Source organism: Cupressus sempervirens, chromosome 4 (genome assembly GCF_028749045.1).
Source record: "Cupressus sempervirens isolate cs-2001-9-10 chromosome 4, ASM2874904v1, whole genome shotgun sequence".
Lineage (NCBI taxonomy): Eukaryota > Viridiplantae > Streptophyta > Pinopsida > Cupressales > Cupressaceae > Cupressus > Cupressus sempervirens.
Window position 1 is genome coordinate 650,038,090 of NC_143121.1, and position 24,591 is coordinate 650,062,680.

General features: G+C 40.3%; 2 protein-coding genes across 2 annotated transcripts in view; both read left to right on the top strand.

Moving 5' to 3' along the window:
* Nucleotides 1-24,591, top strand: part of LOC149562919 (Nucleotide-diphospho-sugar transferases superfamily protein) — an 85,895-nt gene that overhangs the window by 49,269 nt on the left and 12,035 nt on the right. The window contains exons 6-10 of the mRNA XM_089826366.1: nt 10,526-10,660; nt 10,970-11,059; nt 11,201-11,332; nt 11,437-11,520; nt 11,707-11,771. Of these exons, the coding sequence (XP_089682492.1) occupies nt 10,526-10,660; nt 10,970-11,059; nt 11,201-11,332; nt 11,437-11,520; nt 11,707-11,771 (506 nt within the window). The remainder of the gene's footprint in view (nt 1-10,525; nt 10,661-10,969; nt 11,060-11,200; nt 11,333-11,436; nt 11,521-11,706; nt 11,772-24,591) is intronic.
* On the top strand, nt 15,998-17,061 carry LOC149562920 (putative mediator of RNA polymerase II transcription subunit 26b). The gene is made up of 2 exons (XM_089824195.1): nt 15,998-16,096; nt 16,185-17,061. Exons 1-2 carry the CDS (start codon nt 15,998-16,000, stop codon nt 16,806-16,808), a joined length of 723 nt encoding a protein of 240 aa, XP_089680321.1. The 3' UTR covers nt 16,809-17,061.

The following is a 24,591-nucleotide window of genomic DNA, read 5'->3' on the forward strand; positions in this document are numbered from 1 at the left end:
TCTGGCTCGCATCGACATCATTTTTACCTATGCGGTGGCTTTTTTCAACCTCTGTAGATTTTTTTAGTTTTTTAAGTAGGAAATGGTAGATTTTGCTTGCTCAAAAACTTGCGACCTCTTTGCAAATTTTCACCATTATTTTCTGCTTTGGGCTATTTCAATTTTTTTCTCAATTTGGCAATTTGATTGCCATTTACCTACCTATGTGCATGGTTTTTGTCGTTGGCTGCTTGTAGCTAGGTTTTTGACACAAAAGGGTTTCTACAAACTTTGTTTGGCCAGGGTTTTTCTCAAACTTACACCTTGAGTTTTCTAGAGATTTTTCTTGTAATACTTTTTTAAAAAAAATTTGAAAAATGAGGGCTATATCTTTTTCTGAAAAAAATGGAGTTATTTCTTCTGCAGTCAAGTGCTTGGTATCTGTGTTGGTGCAAATTGGTGTGTTTTTTGACAACCGCCTTAGATTTTTGTCATAGCTTAGTGTTGATTGTACTTTTTACCTAATCTTTTGTGCATTGGAAAACAAGAGGGATGATGTCGTCTACCAATATTATGTTGAAAGGTAGTCAACGCTTCAACAATAAGAATTACAACACGTTGAAACAATGCATGCTCATGATTTTTGACTTAAACAACAAGAATTACAATGCATGGAAACAATGCATGCTCATGATTTTGAGTATCTATGCTTTGATAATATTGTTTTTCGTAAAATGCTTGTCCCACAACGGTAGGCAAAGATTAGGACAAGTTTGATGAGTGTAATTGGGAAGTCATTATGCTCATCAGGTTATTAGTCATCGATGACACGCTTCCAAAAGTGTCGATTGGCAAGCCGACTGTAGAGATTTGAATTCATTTGAAGGATCTCCATGAAATATTAGACAAGGGTAGAGTGTTCTTTCTAAACTATATGCTGCTTTCAATAATGATGGACAATAGAATGTCTTTGCAAGAACATCATATGAAGATTAAAGCGATTCACATGTAACTAATAGCCATTTGTTGCTTAATGGAAGAAGAGGATATGATGGTCATCATGTTGAAAAGCTTACAACAATATTGTCATTGAAACTCTCAACATTACATCCACTAGTGCTAATCTGCAGTTTGATGATCTGTGCACTAAGTTCTTGCAGCAGGACAACTAGAAATAACAATTTGGGAGCAGTAGCCAGAAAAATACTTTAGAACAAGCATTTCCGGCCAAAGCCAAATACATAAGCAAAGGCAAAGGCAAAGACAAGTCCTTTTAGCAAAAAGGACAAGGCAAACCTAGGGAGAGTTCAAAGAAGTTCATAACATATTTTATTATGGAAAGCTTGGTCATATGAAGAACTAATCTAGGAAACAATTGACTAATGAAAAATTCAACTAGGGGGATCTCAGCAGAAGGCCCATGTTGTAGAGCATATTGAGTAGGAGTATTCCTTTCATGTTTTCATGACCAAAAGACCAACTAATCATGTCAAAATATTTGCATAGTGCATCGATTCTAGAGCTGGTTGGCACTTTATACAGAGGAGATTGGTTCACAGAGCACACTACTTGCTTCGATTCAGTAATCTTCGATAGAGGTGAAGAGGATACAGTTGTCAACAAGCGCAATGTTTAGATTACATCTGCTTGGAGAAATATCATATTTCTAAATATATACCATGTTTTGAGCATGGAGCTCAATTTGCTCTCATTGAGTCAGATTATGTGAAATTGTTTGAAGTTGGATTTTGTCTTCAATACGAACAATTGTCACATTGTTGACAAAGAGTCCTAGACTACATTTATAGTTGGCCTTAAAGCTCATGTATTCTTTTGCATTGTTGATACTAGAGAGACTTGAGCTTGCAATGGTTGTGATGAGTTTATGCATTAGTTCTATGTGGCATTAGTGGTATGGACACCTCAATAAATCATCTCTCTCTCTTACTTAATCAATTGGCTTAGGACAATTTGGTGAATGACTTACATGAGTTTACGGCACAAACACATGGCATTTGTGGCACTTGCCTGGTAGAGAACCAACATAAAACTCCTTTCTTAGATGGAGACCCCTAGAGAGCATCCAATGTCTTGCAACTGGTTCATGCAGTTTTTTTGGAACAATGAATATTTGCTCAAGTCACTCTTGTCGGGTATTTTCTCCTTTTTGTAGATTACTTATGTAGTGTCGCAAGGGGATGATGGATAAGGTGGAATAACCCAACTTAAACCTACTAACACCCTTTCTTAGAGTTACACATGAAAGCTCTATTCATATAGATCAACAAAGAACATAAAAGCCATATGTAGCAGATCAACAGTGTAATTATTTTACTTCACATGTACTTTATGGAGAAACATGCCCGACGATGAGGCTTGTTAGCATGAATGCTGATGGTAATTCCTTTGGGGGACTATTCTAAGCATTGGAGAGCATGTGGCAGTATTGACATGTTGCCTTCATGACTATGTATGTCATTGATGTCAACATAATAGTAATTCTGTGAAGACTAGCAAAGTTGTAGACAATGATCATGGTCGTACGGACATAGTTTTGATGTTCAGGCAACGCGAGTTAAGGACGTGTTCCACACTGTGTCCTGATGACGAGGTTAAGTGCCCATAACATAAGTTGAAGAGATACGAAAGATATACGTGATTTACAAAGAGCAGTGCAGAAATAGAGTACTTGAAAAGCAGTCTCTGATGATTGTATTTTATCTCTTAACAGAGATATAATTAGGATACGTGAAGCTATACAGCGACGGAGGACAACCTGATGATGACATCAGTAAGTGCGGCAGTCCTGAAGTCGCACGTGTGAGAAGTTGTGTAGATTGTGAGCCGACAATGCTAAGTAGTTGGGAAATAATTAATTATCTTATTGTTTTCCTATTATAATTAATTGGGAAAGCCTCAAGGCCGACTCAAGGAATTGTTTTGAGGACTTGGTATAAAGGAAAATGTTTTCCTTGATTGTAAATGATACGAGTATGCGAAGTGTTCAAGGAAGTGCGAACAAGAGCAGAGTGTTTTGGTAAATGTGAGTAAGCAATCCAAGGGTTTATTGGATACGAAGTTTTGTGATCTGGTATCAAGATCAGAAGGAGTAGAAGTCCGGTTGATAGGACAAAGAAAGAGGAAGGAGAAGTGCAACTCAATTCTATTATTATACAAGGAATAATACAAAGATCATTTGGATAGTGGGTTCATTGGTCTTGCCCCTGAAGCTGTTTGGACAGTGTCCATTTTCCTTCTACAACTCCTAACAGGGTTGGAATCTCCTAACAAGGACTGATATGTATTGGATGTTTTCATAGACTCCTAACAGGGTCCATCCTCTAACAAGGAATATTTATATTAGTACATCATGTTGTGGGTACCATCCCCACTGGGGGTTTCCCTCCGATCAAGGGTTTCCCTAGTTAACATATCTGGGGTTATTGTGCATGAGTATCTTGTTGTGGTTTTTGATTATATTGCTCATATGGTTAAGATTTAATAAGGTTGATAATTGTGACAATAGTTGGACAACTGATTCAACCCCCCACCTCTCAATTATACTGGTGGATCAAATATTCTAACAAGGCCTTATGGGTTGCAGCCATAAACAAGTAAAATTACAAAATCAGAGTCCAAGTTTGCATCTTCTATCTTGTCTCTCTCTAAGATGATGATTTTTGACATCTAACCAAGCTTCATATAGAGCCAACTACACTATGAGTTGGCTAGTCAGGCATTTAATTACATTATAGGTCTAGTCTTGGAAGAGTAAACCAAAAGCCAAGCAAAGGACAACATAGGATCATGCACACTTAGGAATAGGTCCAAGCACAAGTTAGGAGTCAGAATCCAACTGCGCAAGACGCCACGTTAGCATAAGTAATTGTGCCAAGAGTAACAACACGTCTCGCTGGATGTTAACTGTAGGAAATAGAGACTGCAAAGAAAACACAAAACACAAAAGAATATGAAATATCAGAATATGCGCACTTAGGACAAGGATCTAGAATAGTTCCTTGACATGATTTCAACCGTGCTTAACATGAAACCAAAAGCAACAACGACTAATTTGTAAACAACAAACTTGTACAAAAAATAAGAAATATTTTTGGTTGATGCAAGATTGCTCAAATACCCAAGATGCTCTTGCATTAGACACATAATTGATGTCCACATTAGGCATTCTTGATATTTTGACCCGAATCATAAAGATCCAATTCAGCTTGTGTAATCCATGAGCTGTCTTCAACTGGTTTGTCTTTCCACTAAACTAGGTATTCCATGTAGTCTTTTCCTCTGGTACTTTTGCTTATTTTGCTATTCAAAATCTTTTCAATGATGTCTGCGTTCTTCTGAGGATAATCCAAGTTATCTTTTAATTCCTCATTTGCTTCAAAGTACTGAAAGATGTTTGCAATGTTGAAGGTAGATGAAATATCCATGTCTCCAGGTAATTCAACTTCAAAAGCATTTCCATTGTCAAACTTTCTCAGAATCTTACAAGGACCAAATTTCTTTCTCTTTTGCTTATTGTAAGTACGAACTAGAAATTTGTTCCTCGTCAAATGAACCATCACTTTATCTCCAACCTCAAAAGATTTGTCTTCTCTCTGTTTATAAGCAAGATTACTATTCTTCAAATTATTTCTCACTTCATCATGCAAAGTCTTCATGAAATATGCAAATTCTTTAGCTTCAACACTTGTCTTTCTCTTAGTCGTCAAATCCCTCAATTCAGTAGTCCTTTAGAATTCAATCCATTGACAATCTTAAAAGGTGTCTTCTTGGTGCTCCTATTCTTGAATTGTTATATGCGAACTCTGCTTGTGCTAGAATCGAATTCCAATTACCAGGCTTATTCCCAATCAAACATCTCAACAAGTTACCCAAACTTTATTTACTACCCTAGTTTGTCCATTTGTCTGTAGATGAAATGTAGAACTGAACTTCAACTCTATATCCAATTTCCTCCCAAGTGTTCTCCAAAAATGATCAGTAAACTTAGTATCTCTGTCAGAAACAATAGTCTTAGGGAACCCATGCAATCTTACTATCTCCTTGAAGAATAATTCAGCCATATGTACTGCATCAGATGTCTTCCTACAAAGTTTGAAATGAGCCATCTTCGAAAATCTATCAACCACTACCAAAATAGAATCATTACCTTGTTGAGTTCTAGGGAAACCAAGAACAAAGTGCATGCTGATATCTTCCCAAGGCTTATTAGGTACAGGCAATGGTGAATGCAATCCCAAATTCTGACTAGTTCCTTTTGTTGTTTGACAAATTTTGCAACCTCTAACAAACCTCTGCATATCCTTGTAAATTTGGGGCCAATAATACCTATCTGAAATCAACTTTACTGTCTTATCAATCCGAAAGTGTCTAGCAAGTCCGCCACTATGCTTCTCCTTCATGATCTTATCTCTCATTGATCCTCTAGGTATGCACAACTGAATTCCTTTAAAGAACATGTCTTCCTGAATGAAATAATCAGTCCACTTATCTCTTACCATCAGATCTTTACAAACTTTCCAAGGTTCTGCAAAATCAGGATTAGTTTCATACAAGTACTTCAAATCATCAAAACCAAGTAACTTAACTCTCATTTCTGTTAGTAAATTCCTTCTTCGGCTCAAAGCATCAACAACTTTTTTTGACTGTTCGCTCTTATGCTTTAATGAAAAAGAAAAGTTCTGCAAATACTCAATCCACTTCACGTGTCTTTGATTCAACTTATTTTGACTTCCCAAATGTTGCAAAGCTTTATGGCCAATGTACAACACAATCTTTAGGCATCAAATAATGTCTCCATTTCTTCAAAGCTTGAACAATGGCATAAAATTCCTGATCATAGATTGAATATTTTTTCTTTGCATCATTCAACTTCTCACTAAAGAAAGCTACATGTCTTCCTTTTTGACTCAAAACAACTCCAATAGCACTTCCAGTAGCATCACATTCAACTTGAAAAACTTTACTGAAATCAAACAAAGCAAGTGTAGGTAATTCTGCAACTCTCTGTTTCAATGTCTCAAAACTCTTATATGTGCCATGTGTCCACTTGAAGTCCTTTTTATCCCCTCTCATAATCTCACTCAAAGCATTACAAATAGAACTGAAATTTCTGATAAACTTCCTATAAAACCTTCTCAATCCATGAAATGATCTTACTTTTCCAACATTCTCAGGTGTAGGCCAATCAAGAATAACTTATACCTTTTTAGGATCCATCTTCAAACCATCAACTGAAATTACAAAACCAAGATACACAATCTCTTCCTTCATGAATGGACATTTCTTCAAGTTAATTAGAAACTTCTCTTCCTTCAATTTCTGCAATACTTGTTTGATATGTTCAAGATGTTCTTCCTTAGTTTTACTGAATATCAAAATGTCATCAAGATATACAATCACAAACTTACCCAAGAATTTATTCAAAACTTTATTCATCAACCTCATGGAAGTACTAGGTGTGTTAGTTAAACCAAAAGGCATAACCAACCATTCATACAAACAGTTTTCCATTCATCTGCTATAATTTTGATTTGATGATAGCAAATTTTCAAATCAATCTTGGTAAAATACTTTGCTCCACTCAAACAATCCATAATGTCATCCATCTTAGGCAAGGGAAACCTATACCTCATTGTGATTTTATTAATAGCTCTAGAATCACTACACATTCTGCATTCTCTATTCTTCTTAGGTGCTAACACAACAAGTACTACACAAGGACTCAAACTTTCTCTAATTAGACCCTTCTCAAGCAGTTCTTGCACTTGTCTATTCAACTTAGCATTTTAAAGCAGGTGAAAGCCTATGTGGTGTTTAATTAGGCAAACTAGTTCCATGAATTAAATCCATACAATCACATATGCTTCTTATAGGAGGTAAACCATCAAGTACATTATTAGAAATAATGTCTGGAAACTTCGCCAACAAAGATTCAATCTCAAGTGCATGTTGTAGTTCATCTTGTTTGTCAGTCTTTCTTAGAATCAAAGCAAAACAAACATTTTGTTCCTTTATATCTTTAACAAACTGTTTTCCTTCAACTAAACATACTCTAGTTGTGGTACAGTAGTTCCCATCAAGCTTTTCTACCGAAGGTAACAAAATTTGCTTTTTCCCATCAACCCAGAGAGTATACTAATTCAATCTACCATCATGCAAAGCTTGTTTATCATACTGCCAAGGTCTACCCAATAGAATATGACGACAATCCAAAGGCATAATATCGCACAAGACTTCATCATTGTAATTTCCAAATTTGAACTTAACAAGGCATTGCTCACTTACAAGTAAATTATGCTCCTTCTAGATCCAAGCAACATGATAAGGTTTAGGATGTCTCAACCTCTACAACTGCAATTTGTTAACCAACTCCTCAGATGCCAAATTATCAAAACTTCCACTATCAATGATTACTTTGCGACATTTTCCAGCGTTCTTACATCTGGTCTTGAACAAACTTCTTCTCAAAACAAGTTCTTCATTAACTTCCTCATTCCTCAAAATCCTTCTTATCATCAGGATCTCACCATAGTTAAGTTCATTAGGTGTTTCAACAACTTCTTCACAAGCCAAAGTATTTCTACTGCTACCTCCAATCTTCTTGCCAAAATTATTGCATTCAAAAGCTTTATGTCCTTCTCCACACTTGAAACAAGTACCCTTAAACCAATATCTTTCTTCTCTTTTACCATTGTTATAATTCCTAGAGTAACCAGTATAGCTACCTCTATTGTAATTACCTGTCTTTCTAGCATGTTCTTCTTTCCATTCTGTCTTTCCTTTATCTTGTATTGTATTGTCGGATTTGTTACCTTCTCCACAGGTTTTGCCTCTGCCTCTTTGAAATCTACCACCTCTACCTCTTTGTCTTTGATCATCTTTCTTCGCCAATCTTTCTTCAGCTTTCAAGGCGTACTGATATGCTTCTTCTACACTATCCATCTTAACATAACTGATCTCATCTTGAAGAGAAATCCTCAAACCATTCAGGTATCTAGCTACCTTTTCAACTTCATTATCCACATGCCCAGATCTGATATCCAATTTGTAGAATTCCTCAGTATATTCTTCACACTCATGCCCTTTTGTCTTAGATTTTCCATTCTTCTCAACAGGGTAACTTGGTAATCTGCAAGAAGGAATTTCTTCTTCAATTTGCCAATCATCTTTGCCCATGTCTTGATCTTTTATTTTCCTCTCTTTTGTCTGTCAGATTGCAAATGATCCCACCAAAGTGAAGCACGATCCTTCAACTTGGTGATTGCTATCTTAACCTTCTTGTTATTAGGAGTGCTTTCATACTCAAAGTATTTATCCATCTCTGAGATCCAATCCGATACTGCATTAGTCTCAACTCTTCCATCATAGCAAGCAACTTCAACAAGTGTAACATTTTCCCTAGACATGACTCTAAGAAGTCTTTTCTCATCTTGTTCCACCTCAGGTTTAGGATTAGGATTAGGTGCTGCTTCATCATCACTAACATCCTCAAGATATACACCTCTTCTCTGGGCCGTCTCAATAGCTTCAAGTCTCACTGCAATTAGTCTCAACATGTCCATATAGAATTGTCTACACTTCCTCTACCTCGAACCAAATGAAAAAAGATCCTGCAAGATCGTAACCTTCTGCAAGTTATAGGCCAGACTGCAGATCTGTCACCCTACAACCAATCCAATTAAGGTTCTCCACGATGTAATTCACAAGAAAGAACTCAATTTCTGCTACCGCTTGACGCAATGGGATGAGGAAGAAGGTGGAATTACCCAACTTAAACCTACTAACACCCTTTCTTAGAGTTACACACAAAAAGAAACCCATTGGCTGCAAATGGGTCTAGAAAATGAAGTGCAAAGCTGATGGAGCTCTCGATAAATACAAAACTTGGTCGGTGGATAAGCACTTCTCGTGGAAAGGAGTGGCTGACTATGAGAAAACCTTTGGTCCTACAACAAAAATGAGCACGGCCCATTTGGCTCTAGCCATTGCAACATATAGTGGCTAGAAATTGCATAAAATGGACGGAAGAGGTTCCTCCTCAATTGTGATTTGGAGAACGGAGTCTATATTTCATAGCTTCCAAGTTTCAAGGTTGCATGCAAAGAACACCAAGTGTGCAGAATGGTCAATGCTCTTTAAGATTGATACATATGTGGTTGCACTTAGACTTTCACAATAGTTTCAGATTTAAATTCGTATGTCAAAAACACTAATAATGACATCATTTTTCTTGTCATGTAGTGGATGATATCATCATTACTAGTAATGAAGCACAATTGCTTAACCAAATCAAGCTGAATTTGTGTCAAGCATTTGCTATGGCTGATTTGAGACTTCTACATTATTGTCTCGGCATAGAGGTTTGGTAGATGGTGGCAACATTTTCATTTCTTGGTTGTAGTATAAGTTCAGGATGGCAGATTACAAGCCTTTGTTTGCATGTATGGAGAAAGGGCTGAAACTATCAGCCAAATGAGATTCTCCAGTGGCAAAATTAGTCGACTTTTAGGCAACTAGTGGGCAGCCTCATATATCGTACAACCACTAATACTGATCTTAGTTATGCTGTGAGCTACATTTCTCATTTCATGATAGTCCCTAAGGCAGAACCCTAAGTTGCAGTGAAGTGTGTACTGAGATATGTGAAAGAGACATTGGCATTTTGTACAGTAGAAGCAAGGATCCTTGACTGTTTGGTTTTACTAACCTCAATTGGGCAGGTTCTGTTGATGACAGGAAGTCTACTTCTGGATAGGTCACACGGACTAATAAGAAGTAGAAAGTAGTGGCATTTCCCTCGATTGAAGCATAATATCAGATAACTGTTAACATGAGTCAATATGGCTACAAAGGATGCTTCTGACATGCAAATGTCTCAAGCAAGGCCTTCACCCTTGTTTTGTGACAATCAAGGGGTGCTAAGGCTTGCCAAGAATTGAGTCTTCCATAGGCGAATCAAACACGTAGAGCTTCATTGTCATTTCATCAGACAACTTGTTGAAGATGGAACTGTGATATTGCAGTATGTTCTGATTGTGGATCAAAATCCAGATATTTTAACCAATTGTCTGAGTGTGGACAAGTTTGTAAAATTCAGGGGATGACTATTAAGGGAAGTTTTTAGAATAAATATTGTTTCCTTTAGAGACATCACCCCTGTAATTCCTTTTTGTGGAGCATTGCATCTCCCTTGATTATATAACAAATTACCATTTCGGAGGTCTTGTGTGGATGACAACCATGGAATTTGAGCTTTTACAGCTGATTAATGTTTCTTGTTAGAAATGAATTTATGTTTGATGATCTTTTTTTTATGTATTCTTTGTTAGAACTTTGATGTGGTTAGCGATGTTACAATAGCTTGACACATTGAAAACTTGATGTACTGTTGTAATACAACCTTAAAATCTATGTTCCATTGGTTATTGAATTTATAGCATTTGATCAAAACACTTTTGTTCTTGGGTACTTGTCGCAGTGAGCAGCTAACTAGATTTCTAATGTGCTCATGTTCTTGTGAGAGTAGGTGGTGATTGTTGATGATGGGAGTACTGACGGCACAGTAAAGGTTGCCTTTGACTATGTGAAGAAATTCTCCGTAGATAATGTAAGGGTCATTCGGCTGGGAGCAAATTATGGCAAAGGAGCAGCTATCAGGAAGGTTGTTTTTTTGGCTTTTTGCTTTTCTTTTTATCAAGCTAAGCATGATTGAAATGTCGGAATCTTAGGATACATCATTCACGTTTAGTGAACATTCTAATTATTGTATTTACTTAATTTGGTTTTTTTCCATATTTTCATTTTTAACAATCTGTTCTTGCCAATCCTGTGAAATATTTCTTTTCAGCTACTACGGTACTTGGGATTTAGAAAGTGCAAATGTATTTGATAAATTTTGTTATTCTGAAATGTTTACCTTTGAATTATTGATTGAGAGTTTTTGAAATGTGAAAGCTTTCAACAAGAGCAGGGAATGCTCCATGCACGTGGTGAGATTCTTCTAATGCTGGATGCTGATGGGGCCACAAAAATAACTGATCTGGAAAAACTTGAATTTAAGGTCAGTTTGCATGCATTTTCTGGGACGATGCTTATTGATGGATGGCAGAAGAATGGATTTGGTTGCATTGACCCTTCAATGGCTATGCAGAAGATGCTTTTGGGTAGAGTAATATAGTGAAATGTTTGTTACTATTACCAGGTTAAAGAATATTGTGAAAAGGAGATTATCAAGGAAAACAAAATAAGCAGCAGTTCTCTTGCAAAGATTTGCAATATATCAGTTGCTGCATTTGGTTCTCGGGCTCATCTGGAGAGGCAGGCTATAGCAACTGTACACACTGTTCTGTTGACCTTCCTTAAAAGATTTTATTTTTTCATGTTTCCAACAATAAATATGGACTCATTTATTGTATTTCTTCTGGGCTTTTATTTCAGCGCAAGTGGTATCGCAACATTCTAATGAAAGGATTCCATTTGTGTGTCCTCTTAGTTGCTGGTGCAGGAGTCAAAGACACTCAGGTCTGTGCTATATAATGAAGTCAAACATCTTGACCCTCTATGTTTTTCTGTGAGAAAAAAAAGGCAAAATAGTGGAAATTAAAGAGCAATGCTGGGATGTTCATGCATATCTCCTATATAATTGGAAAATGTGTTTTTAGTTTGTAGAAGCTGCCTAGTTAATATATATATTTTCTTGTTCTGCAGTGTGGCTTCAAAATGTTCACAAGAGCTGCTGCACGTAGACTTTTCATCAATATGCGTCTTAACAGGTGTGTGTACTTTTTTCCTTGATTATTTTCTGCCAATATCTGTTGGTACCCTTGTGCTATCTGATGTTTCCAAAGTGGGGAAATTATACAACATTTGTCCTTTTTTTATTGAAAGGAGTGATTGTACTTTAATTAAGATTTTTCTGAGATAATAAACACCTACATGCCTGAATCATTCTATCCTGAGGCTCTAGATAATCATGATTAATCAGACTGTTGATGTGATTATAGTGTCAGTTGGATAAAATCCATTGAAGATATATGTATATGTATATGTATGTATGTATTTAGTATATATATGAGATATATTCTTTTCTCATACAATATAATATACATATATTCCATTATTATTATTATGCAATATTTAATAATATTATATAAAATTATCATTGTAACTATCATTGTCTGTATATATAAATTGAATTCTTATCTAATGTAGCGATGACTAAGTAATAATGTGGAATAGTGTTGGATTAATCAACCTGTCAGTATTACTTGTGAAGCAGGTTGTCGTCGAAGTCATGACCACAATGAGTTGTGACTCCACATTGGAGTCCCAACTCATCGTGGATGTGATTCCACTACGAATCTATTGTAATATATATAATAACAGTGGAAACCTGCAGTAATTACACACAGCGAACACACAAAGGAAACATTCTTCAAAGTATGTGATCTCCTGCTCACATTATATGTGTGATCTTCTGCCAACTCCATTGATATATAGTCATCATCTCCATGGTTATCATCACAGGTGATCTTCTACTATTATCATCGTGGGTTAGTGCGCTGAAAATTGTGATTGACTATTATCAAGACTAACAGTATAATATTGAAGGAACATACACAGATAACAGTCTTTGGTTCCTTTTGTGTGTAGTTAACAATATTAAATAATAATTATTCAATCACAGTTTTTAATATTACTAAATTCTGCAATCAGACTGGTTCAAAGTTGATAAGCATTATATTAATGTTGATAAGTGTGTCAACATCATACATAAAATAAATAAAGATCTACTATCAGTCTGATTATCAATCTTAACATGGTATCAGAGCAAGCTTAAGAAACGATCAGATCAGATTTTTGACAAAGATATGCATACTTATTTTTGAAAACATTATACTTATCAAAATGGTTAATGGAATCAGACTTGAAGGTGCTTCAAATCTTGAAGCTTCAAAACTGCGAATGATGCTAATACTAAGAAAGCATGAGCTAAAATCAATTGTGGATAATCCTAATCCTAATGAGAATGATGAAAAGAGTAAATGGGAAACAAACAACACCATAGCAATTGTTTACCGTACTGGTAAAGAAATCAATGCATACAGACAATGGAACAGAATAGCAGAATTATATTCGCATATGCCAGACATACATTATGCTTCATAAGATCAATGATAGAAGATGATCCTTTACAACGATCCCAGACGGGATATTAATACTATCCGCCGAACCTTCCTGAAGGAGTCCGTCGGCCACAAACATTATGTCCGCTACAAACTATTTACCTGTCGGCTACAAAATACAAAACACCGACGACAGTCATTCCGTCGGCTACAGAAACACTGTCGGATGGACCATCCAATCGGCTGACACCATCCCCCCTAAAAAGAACAGTCGTCTCCTGACGACTAACAAAATTAGGAGACAACTTGTAGACAACAAAAGAAATACCAGAGAGAAGGGGGCGTCCTAGAAGAGTGTTGCTGGCGACGCAACTCATACACCTGCTCTGTTCTGATGCGGAGATCTGTCTGAATCTGAGAATTAACCTCGATGGCCTCCTTTAGAAGAAGCGCCGCATCCATAGCCTGCCTCCTAGCTAATTGCATCTCGTGCTTAGTTGCATCCTTATCTCGGACAACCGCTTCTGTACCTTGCCTAGACACATGCCTCTCCTGCACCACTGCTGCCATATTTGCCAGTAGTGCCGCCTGCTCTGCGGCCCATTCTGCCTGTTGGTCGGCCAAGTCGGCAGCTAGCTTCTCTCTAGCCCCACTCTCAGCTGCCAATGATCTCTCTGTTGCAACCTTGTCCGCCTCCGCACGCTGACGACCATAGTAAACATCCTTGTACAATCCCACAATCTCATGTGCTAGCTTCATCAGAGGGGTGTCATTGGGTCCCAACTCCGGCTTAGTAGCCCAATCTGCCAACATCTTAGCTGTCTCCACCGCCGACCAACCTCTGTCTACAAAACAAGTCTGAAATCGTCAAGGACAGATCCCATGGATATATGCTCTGATCAAATGCCACTCCCTTCGTCGAGTCAGGGCTTGAATTGCTTCATCGTGTCCCTTCTTCAACACAGACTTCATATTCCTGAGCTAATCCCAGCACTTGTCCTCATCCGACCCGTAATCCTCCTTGGCGAAGTCCTCCAATGACCATTCTGTATCACTCCTCATCAGCGAGAGCCATGCCCACATCCAGTGCCGCCTCCTTTGCTGTTGGCGCAACCACGACATGTGGCATTCCCTCCTCTTGAAGTTGAGCCTCTGGTACTACCGGTGATGTTTCTAGACGCCTAGGAGACTGAATGGACGGACCCTGCTTGGTAGGAGTGAGTCGGAACTGCTGCCTCAGAAACACACTAGCCCTATCCATCACCTCCGGTTGGTCTGACTGCGCGAGCTCCATGTTCTCCTCCGGTACTGGCTGGGCTTACTCGGCCTCTGCTAAAAAAGATGACGAAACAGTGACAACTGCATCACAATCAATGACATCTAATCGAACCTGCGGCTCAGGCTCCGGCGGTGGCAACTATGCTTTCTGTGAGATTGCGACGGTGACATCTGTTGGTACAACTGGAATCACCTCCGCTACAATTGTAGGCAATATCTCGGCGACTGTCCACGGGACGACAAAAATCTCTGCTACAATCGTCGGCAATATCTCGGCGACTGTCCACAGGACAACATCTGTCGCTGTCTGTGAGACCATCTCCGTCATTGTTTGTGGGACATCGGCTTCCGCTGGAGGAGTCATGAGGACCGGGGCATGGCGCTGGCCAAACGACGGAATGACTGTCGGAAAGGTAGTCAAATGCGCCGAAGTTGATAGCTAAGGAGGGGTAAAGAATGTGGGCCCACTACCTGCTGCCTCACTGCCAACTTCCGCCGAAGTGCTCTCCTCTTCTTCCACAGACTCAACCCCGTCACTCACCGAAGTGCCCTCTAGTTCGCTATCTATCTCTCCGAAGGCATCCAGTCCGCGGAGTACTTTCTTGTAGCCTGCTGCTGATCCTCCTGTATCCAAGTGTCGCCAATAGAATATGGGAGGCTCCCCGTCTGCCAACTTGCCCCTTGGAGGAGCCTCAAAATCATCCAGTGGAATCTGGCTAGCTGCAGCCTCCAGAAACAGCCCGATGGCATGGTGCGGCATAAAAAATGTTCGCTGCTGAAGGGTCATAAACTCCTCCATCCTGTCAGCCAGGACTGAGGCCCAATCATATACCACTCCTTGCATGATACCATTCATAAACACAATTTGCGACAATGCTATATCTGAAGCTCGAGTGGCACCTGTCAACCTGCTCTTGATGACGTCCATGATACACCGTCAGTGACCCTCCCGAATAAAGTCCTTGTGAAGCCCTCTGCACTTTGACCCTTGAACCGCTGCCTCTCGCTCCACGGGTGTAAGGTCCCGGCACACTAGATCTATCCAATGCTCCTTTCGTTCCCGTGAGATTTTATGGTTCTTGATTTCCACTTTCCTCCCTTCGGGGCCAGGGATGCCGAAAACCCTAGTGAAATCTCTAGGTTTAAAGGACACCGTCATCTGTTGCTTCTTGTACAGGAATGTACTTGTTCTGCTCCGAGCGCTATATGTCTTTATCATGGTGTGCAATACTGATTCGAACAACCGGATGGAAAAGATGGGAAGCTGGATGGCCCAATGTACCTGTGCCTGCATCAGAATCTGTTTAATCTGGTCTGCCTTCGGGGTCTCCTGCCACCACCTCCGGCATTCGCGCACACTAAGACTCTCAAACTGGACGGTGAGATAAGTGAGTTCCTCCTTGGTCTTCTGCTTCTTGCTACTAGAACTCGAGGGACCTACAACTCGAACCCCCGATGCCAAAACCCTTGAATTTTTGTCCATATTTGCCACCAGCTGACTCTTCCACGGCTTTCGTTTGCCTGCCGATTCCATATCAAGGTGGCCTCTTATTTCTTATTTCTTATATAGTTCCGCTTACTCCCGCAGCAACCCAATGAAGTGCTGCGGAAAACTGCCTATCCAATCCCCTGTAGCCCGTCCGCGGAAGAGAAATATGTGCAAAGTGTATTTGCAGTATCTGGCGAAGAATCCCGTCTGGAGGAGAATGTGAACTCATCAATTTTCTTGCTGTTGTGAGGTCCGAATTGAATGCCTTGCTCTCCCACCACAATGCTAATAAGGGTTCCAACAATACTAAGGTCACCAGTAGTAGCGATGACGCTGATGACACAGATAGGAATAGGATCAACAATTATAGCTATGACGAGGCTAAAGCTTTGATAGAGGGAATTGAGGAGGAATCCGAAATTCTCAGAGCGGTCTTCAGGATCAAAGACATTCTTGCAAATCCCGATGAGTTCAATAGTCTGCTAATCGAGTCACTGAGAAGACTGGAGTTGATGCAATTGTCTATTGAAATTTTAAAGGCAACTGACATTGGTAGGAAGGTTAATAGGTTGCGGAAGCATAAGTCGAAAACTATTTGCTTTATGGCAAAGAAACTTGTCAGTAGCTGGAAAGAGCTTGCAGATGAATGGATGAAAATTGCCGGAAATGTTGCCGTAGCTGCAATAGCAGGAACCTCAACGGGTTCTGTTTCACCCGCAACTGCTGATGATGAAAATGGACTACCTTTTCCACTGGAGGACATTGCCTTTCTGGCAACACAGACGACTTCAATAGAAATATCTCAGTTCTTTGGTGGTATGGATGATGATCAAAATTACTTAAAAAGGGATGCTAATCAGTGCGGCTTTTCATTTACCTGTGGACAGATTGTCCGCGGGGCCTTTGCTTTTTTTTAACACCTGTGGACAGATTGCTCGCGGGCCCTTTTTTTTTTTTTGGTTCAATATATATGAAGCATCTCAATTTGGCGTTGAAGTCCCGCCACTTTCGAATGACGATGACGACAGGGTCATCCTCTGGGCATTCGACGACGACAATGACGACGGCATCTTTCTAACATGGTAGAGCTTTAATTTGGATCCGTTGACTACCTGAGGGACCTCTTCCCATTCAAGGTTAACAATTTGAGTGCTCCATTATCTCCAACCTCTCGGATCTGGTATGGTCCAACCCATCGAACCTTGAACTTCTCTGGTTTTATCTCATTGCGGCCGTCTTATTTTAATACTAACTGTCCTGGCTGGAACCTGCTGTGTTTGAGATGCTTATCATGCCAGACCTTGCGTCTGTTCTGTGTGACTTCTGTCGCCCATTGCGCTAGCAATCGCTTCTCCTCCAGTTCATTCAAATTATTTAGCCTTTGCTATAAACTTTCCACGTCATCCAGTTTGTTTTCTAGAGCTACTCGCAAACTTGGGATCATGAATTCCGCTGGGACCACCGCTTCCTGTCCAAACATTAACTGGAATAGTGTGTGCCCTGTCATCACTTAGTACGCCGTGCGGTAAGCCCATAGGGCAGCGGGTAAGTTTTCCTCCCAATCAGCACCTTCAACTACACAGGATTTGTAGATGATGGATACTAAGATTTTATTGGTAGCCTTGGCCTGTCCGTTTGCTCTTGGATAATACAGACTTGACAATGAATGATAAATCTTGAACTGGGTGGTGAGCAAGCGGATGACATGATTAACAAAATGACCTCCCCTATCACTTGTTAATTGTAATGGGATTCCATACCTGGTAATGATCTGTTCATAAATAAATTTCGCAATGCTGACGGCCGAGTTATCTGGTAACGCACGTGCCTCCACCCACTTGGTCAGGTACTCCGTTGCAACAATGATGTACCGGCATCGTCGAGTCTTGCTCACCCTCAGTGGTCCAATGAAATCTAATCCCCATCGCTCAAAAAGTTCTTGCGCATGTGAGGGGTGAAGTGGCATGAAATCTCTCTTTAGCAGCTTCCCGGCCTATTGGCAAGTGTCACATCCGACGACCCATTCTCGCGCGTCATTGTACACCGTCGGCCACTAGAGACCTGCGAGCAATATCTTCCGTGCAGTGGTGTCGGGCCCCATGTGTCCTCTCGCGGGACCCTCATGTTCTTCTTTTAACACCTGCAATATCTCCTCTTCCAACACACACTGCCGAAGAATATGATTCGGCCCCATTTTGTAGAGCAATCCATTGATCAATTGAAACATGCAACTCCTTATTATCAACTTGCGCCTATCATTTGCTGACATTCCAGTGGAAAACTATCCTGTTGAAAGGTACTTGTCGATACTCCTGTACCATTCCGGTAGTACCCCAATCTGAAACAGCTGCGCGTCAGGAAAGTCGTCATTCACACCCTCTGTTGGTTCCCTTGTTTTGATCCGCGACAGGTGGTCAACACTGACATGTTTCTTTCTTGGTCGGACAATGATTTTGAAAGTAAATTCCTGCAACAGGAGTAGCCATCTGTTGATCCTTGGATGACAGGTTTATTAATCATGTACAACAGGGCTTGGTGATCAACATAGAACACAAATGGTGTAACGAGCAAATAATGACGAAATTTTTGCACAGCATAGACCATTCCCAATGCTTCTCTTTCAGTTGTGTTGTAGTTCTGCTCGGCCTTTGATAACAACCGACTGGCAAAGTATATCAGGTGATCCAGTTCGTGGTTACCAGTCTGTGCCAGGGTTGCGCCGATCGCATAGTTGGAGGCATCCGCATGAACATGAAGCTCTTTATTCCAGTCCGGGTATGCTAGGATGGGTGCCGTAGCCAGTCATACCTTTAGCCCTTCAAATGCCTCGTCTTGCCCTTTATCCCATCTAAATGATTCTTCCTTGCAGGTTAACTTATCTAACGGTTGGGACACCTTGGCAATTTTTTTAATAAATCTCCTGTAATAACCTATATGCCCGAGAAAAGCTTTTACCTCCGTCACATTAGTAGATGGCTGCATTTCAAGAATGACTCTCACCTTGTCGGGATCCATCTTTAACCCTTCCTTACAAACAATGTGTCCGAGCAGTCTTCCGTGCGGAACCATGAATCTGCACTTCTTGGGATTCAACACTAGCCGGGCTCTACGACATCTCTCCATGCATTCACCGAGTGCTGCCAAGTGTTCGTCCTCCGTGCTAAATATTGACCAATCATCTAGGAAGGCTTTGAAGTTTACCACGGACATTCTGTCGAAGATATGCAGCATAATCCGCTGGAATGTGGCCGACGCGTTACACAACCCAAATGGCATCCGGTTGTACGCGTAGACCCCATCTTCAACGACAAACGTTGTCTTCAACTTATCCTCCTCTGCTATAGAAATCTGATTGTATCCGGAGAACCCGTCCATAAAGGAGTAAATTTCATGTCCCGCGACCTCCTCCAGAATGCTGTTTGTGAATGGAATCGGAAAAGGATCCTTGATCATCACTGCATTCAAGCATCTAAAATCGACGCATATCCGGATCTGAGTAGTATCCTTCTTCAATGAGATGACTATTGGCGACACCCATTCACTGGTTTGCACCTTGAAGATAATGCCAGCTTCCAGCATCCGGTTGATTTCCTTCGTAACCCGTGCCGCATAGTTCTTGTTCATCCTGTAGGGTCGCTTTCGTATAGGTACGACTCCCTCCACTAGCGGGATGCGATGCACACGCAATTCCGGCGGTACTCCCTTGAGGTCCTTGTATGTCCATGCAAACACATCCTTGTATTCCAGAAATATCTTGAATGCTGCGGCCTTGAGTACTAGATCCCAGTTATCTCCAACTAGTATGTTCTTTGGCTCTGCCTCGTCCCCCAAATTCATTGTTTGCAGCATAGCTTCATTATACTTGATTGTCTCCCCTTCATTGAATGCATGGGCGGGTGTAGCATCTAATGGTGCCTCCCCCTCCTTTACTTCAGTAAACTCCTTCTGATATTGGTTCTCAATCGACAGAACATTGTAGTTGTGAAATAATTCATAGTCCTCCATTTGCCAGTGGTAGAGACCGTTGACAGAATCCAAGTCATCCGTTGATCCCCCATCCAATCGGAGGACACCCTCCTGATCCGGTTCCATCCGTTGTCTGCCTTCATCCTCCTCTCCCTCAGAATCAGATGATAGGGCCTCTTCCCCTACCATTTGGGTATGCAGATCAATGACAAAGCGGTGGCCTTTACTTTCTAGTGATAAGGTGTTCTTCCAGTCGTGTCGGGCTCTTGCTTCGATAAGCCACCCGCGGCCCAGGATGGCGTCATACCCTTTCCTCTTGAACGGAATCACCATGAAATCCATCAGGAACGGCTAAGTGCCAATGGTTACCGGTTGTGCCATGAGAATACCTAGCGGTTTAATGCCATGTTGATCGGCTATCAGCAGTTGAAATCTCGAAGGTCACAATGTCGGCTGTCCAAGTTTCCTCCAAGTTTCTTCCTTTATGCCGGACCATTCGTCAACGATTGTGTCTATGAGAACATGTCCAAGGATCCCCATCTCGACGACTGCAGGGTGCCGTCCGGATGTCAGCGCCAGCAACATCTAATCTTCTCCTACAACAATCTCCTTTTCCTTCCCTCGACTTGGTTCTCCTGGTGACTTTTCCTTCCCTTGACTTGATTCTCCTGCAATATTTGAAAGAGCAGATCAAATTTGAGGCATGGTGAGAAGCAAATCATTTACCTTTACTCACACCTCCATTTGCAAAATTTGCCGTACTATGTTTTGTTCTGCGGAATTCCTCAGTGAAGTGCCGACGATGTCCGGAGGTGTTGCTGCTTGGGATACTTTTCCAACCTCTGCCCGTGCTTCCGCAAATTTCCTCTTTTCTTTGGCAGGGTCCGGGTATTCTTTTGCTTGTTTTCGCGTAATTGCCAGAACTTCTTCCTCATCTGCCCCGACAGTGATCAAGTTCACTTCGGATTTTGGACACTTTGAGTCGTCGTGATCGCCGGGTCCACACCATCGGCACAATAGTTGCGGTGTATTCGCCGTTGGACACTCACGCAAAATGCCCCCACAAGTTACATGCGCGACACTGAATAATCGGCCGTCCATTTGCATCATACTGGATCCGACTTTTGCTCGTATTGTTATTGTTATTGTTGTTGCTATTGTTTTGTCTACGTCGATTATTCCTGTATCCTCCGGATGTAGCACTAACAGTATTCGTGTTGCCTCTACTACCCGACGGGGAAGCCTCCTGCGTAAGAAGCACCTGCGGAGATCCTCTGGTTTTCATGTTAAAGGGGCACTCCTTTGTTGAATGGCCCATGATTTGACAAATGTCGCAGAATTGATTTTTTGGACAAGATCCTTTAGTATGACTGTCGGTCTTGCACTCCATGCACCACAACCCACTGTTTTTTGGCTCCTTTTGCATGTTTTTAAATTCCTTCATCATGCGGATCATATCCTTCTGTAGGGCGCGAACCTACTTGCTACTGCCTTCATCGTCACTACTATCTTCGCCGAAAGGCTCGTCGTCATCAGAATCAGAGGAACTAGTCTTCTTCTTTTTCTTTGTCTTGTGCTTACTTTCAAGATTCAATGCTTTGTTATAGGCTTCTGTGTATGATGACGGCGCCACAATTTTCATTTTCTTCTGCAAGTTAGGTCGTAGACCTTCCACGAACCACCTTTTCTGAAGTCCATCCGCTGGCTTATTCTCCATTTTGTTTATCAGATCTTTTAATTTCTTGGCGTAAATGCGAACAGTTTCGTTCTTTCCTTGCTTGGTATTGAAGATCTCTGCTACAATTTCATTATCGTCCCGCAACAGTTGAAATTCGGCTAGAAACTCTTTTTTAATGTTATTCCAACTGTCCAGCTTCTGCGGATCTGTATTAGTAAGCCAATCAATTGCCACGCCCCGTAGGGTTGCCGGAAATTGTCTCATCCAATCGTCTTCATCAGTTATGCCATTTGCCCTCCAGATTGTTTCACATGTTTTACAGTGTTGGATGGGATCGGCCGTACCATCGCCATCAAACTTTGGCAATTTCTCTTTTGGTAACGCCATCACGATTGGTGTCTGTAAACAAGCGTTGCTCGGTTCTGCGACACTGGTGGACTGCACTCCCACACCGGTGGTCTGCACTGCCACATCGGTGGTCTGTCCCACACTGGTGGTCTGATCTCTCACACCGGTGGACTCAACAACTGCGAACCTTGGTGAAGAAGGGTTTTCTGAAGTCGTCCCTTGCAGAAGTATATCTCCAACGAAGAGTTCACTCCACGCTCTTGCTCCGTCGGCACTCCGAGCCGTGCGAGTCAATGCTCTTTCGTCTAGATTCTCTTCCCTCGGCGAACAAAAATTCAAAAAGTCCTCCCATGCTTCTTCCACCAATTCCACCTGCTGTCGAGTCTCCTCCAACAATTCTTCGGCGCTTTGGTTTTCGTCGGCAATCTTCTGAAATCTTTGTCGGCGTTCAGCTTGCTGTGCCAGAATTAAATTCTCTTGCGTAGTACGGATTCCATCTTTTCCCTTGACCTTATTTCGATCCTTGTTAAGCTGATTTGGCATTAATCTTCATTCCTCCCACCTTCCAGGTTCATAAGGCAACGACGCCAAATGTTTACCGTACGGGTAAAATAAATGAATGCATACCGACCATAGAACACGAACAACAGAATTATATTTGCATATGCCAGACATACATTATGCTTCATAAGATGAGTAATAGAAGATGATCCTTTACAACGATCCCAGACGAGATATAAATACTATCCGCTGAACCTTCCTGAAGGTGTCTGTCGGCCACAAACATTATGTCCGCTACAAACTATTTACCCGTCGGCCTCAAAATACAAAACATCGACGATTGTCATTCCGTCGGCTACAGAAACACTGCCGGGACCATCTAGTCGGCTGACAACAATGGCATTATTAGTAGTAAAAGATCATCTACTAATCATCACAAAGTAAGGCTTTGATGTTTGAAATCAACAATGCTAACAGGATTTTTACTCTTAAAAATCAACTCTCAAATATTAAAATGAATAAAGGAGAGACCATCACCTCATACTTTATGAGGATAACAGAACTAAGAAACCAAATCTCAACAATTGGTCACCTCTATGATAGTAAAGAGTTAACTACGGTAACGTTAAATGGACTCTCTATTTCATGGGAAAACTTTAGACAAGGAATAAGTGCTCATTCCAAGCTCCCCAAATTTGATCGACTAAAAGCTGATTGCATTCAAGAAGAGTGCAATCTAATATCTAGAGGAATTGGCATGGAATCCACAAATGAAAACATTCAGATTCTCACCACTAATTTGTAAAGAAAAAAGGGCAAAAATGATAAACAACCATTCAAGAAACATAAAGATCATTCTAAAATACAATATTATAGATGCGATAACTATGGTCACACGGCAGCAAGATGTCCTAACAGACTCAAACATCAAGCTTCCTTTGCTAAGGCCAGAAATTCAAACTTGGATTCACAAAAAATTGTATCCTAAATGTTAAGGTTGTAGCTTCTGTTGGATTGATTTTTACATGAGATACCTTGTTGATGGTAAATCATCTTTATAAATATCTTATCTATATAATATATATTATATATTATACATTATTATATAATAATATAATAATATATTACATATATGGTTAACATATTAATATTACATATATGCTTAAGATGAGTTACATATATGGTTATTTATATTACTATTATATTAATATGTTAACTAGTGATGTTTAACCGTAGAGACATGTCTTTTCATGAGACATGTCTCTCGTATTTATAAGCTTTCATTTGCATTTGGAACACAATCAATATAATGACAATTGTTATTACATTTGCAGCGATCCTAGAAATTAACATGGTATCAGAGCCAACTGTAAATGTAAGAAATCCCTGCTTAATATATAAGGAGTTTCTTAACTATTGAATGGAGACAATGAACAAACCAGTCACTAGTACAAATCATATAGAAATTCAAATCCCAATCACATCCTCGATTGCTTTTGACATGCTACTTGAGTGGGTAATGTTTAAGGCTCGTGAGTTCTTGCAAAATTGATTCTCATAGATTGGAGGCTTGACATCAATACTAGAGCTAGGTCAAAATTAATGCCAGGTAGCAGAAAAGAAAAGAAAAGAAAATTGAAGGTCCACGTCATTTGGACTAAAACATGTGACCTTTTATAAGGTGATCGAAGGAAGTAGATACCCATAAAATAAAAATAGAAATCGAGGTAATGAAGAGAATAAAACAGACCAACGTAGACAATGAATAAAAGGACAAATTATAGCCATACGTTTGAAATAGGAGTCAAATACTTCAACGTTATTGATAAGCCACCTATCGAAGGGAAGTGTAGATATCTGACGCAATAAAAAACACCATATTGTTATTGAAAAGTTAAAATTTTAGCGGAGAAATATTACAGCTCGAAGATAAATATTTGTCTCCACAATAGTTTAGAAGTAATATTCTTATAAAGTCATAGAATAATATCAAAGCATAAATAGCATCGGTCTTGAGGGAGGAGCATGACAATAATGACGAGGAAATTGGGATCATCAGACCTGATGTCGACCAAAGTGAAGTGGTCAACACACAATTTTGAGGGGACGTGGTCAACAACGTGGCCCAAGGCTGACATAGGAGATATAGACGTGGAATCTCCCTTATATCTCATGGTTGCAGGCTGAGTACCATGTAGGTCAACATT

Bases quoted from the DNA above. Each gene is read 5' to 3' on its own strand.
- LOC149562920 (XM_089824195.1), top strand. From the start codon at position 15,998: ATGAAGTGCTGCGGAAAACTGCCTATCCAATCCCCTGTAGCCCGTCCG. The intron at 16,097-16,184 runs GTCTGGAGGAGA...AATGCTAATAAG, and splicing joins AGTATCTGGCGAAGAATCCC to GGTTCCAACAATACTAAGGT.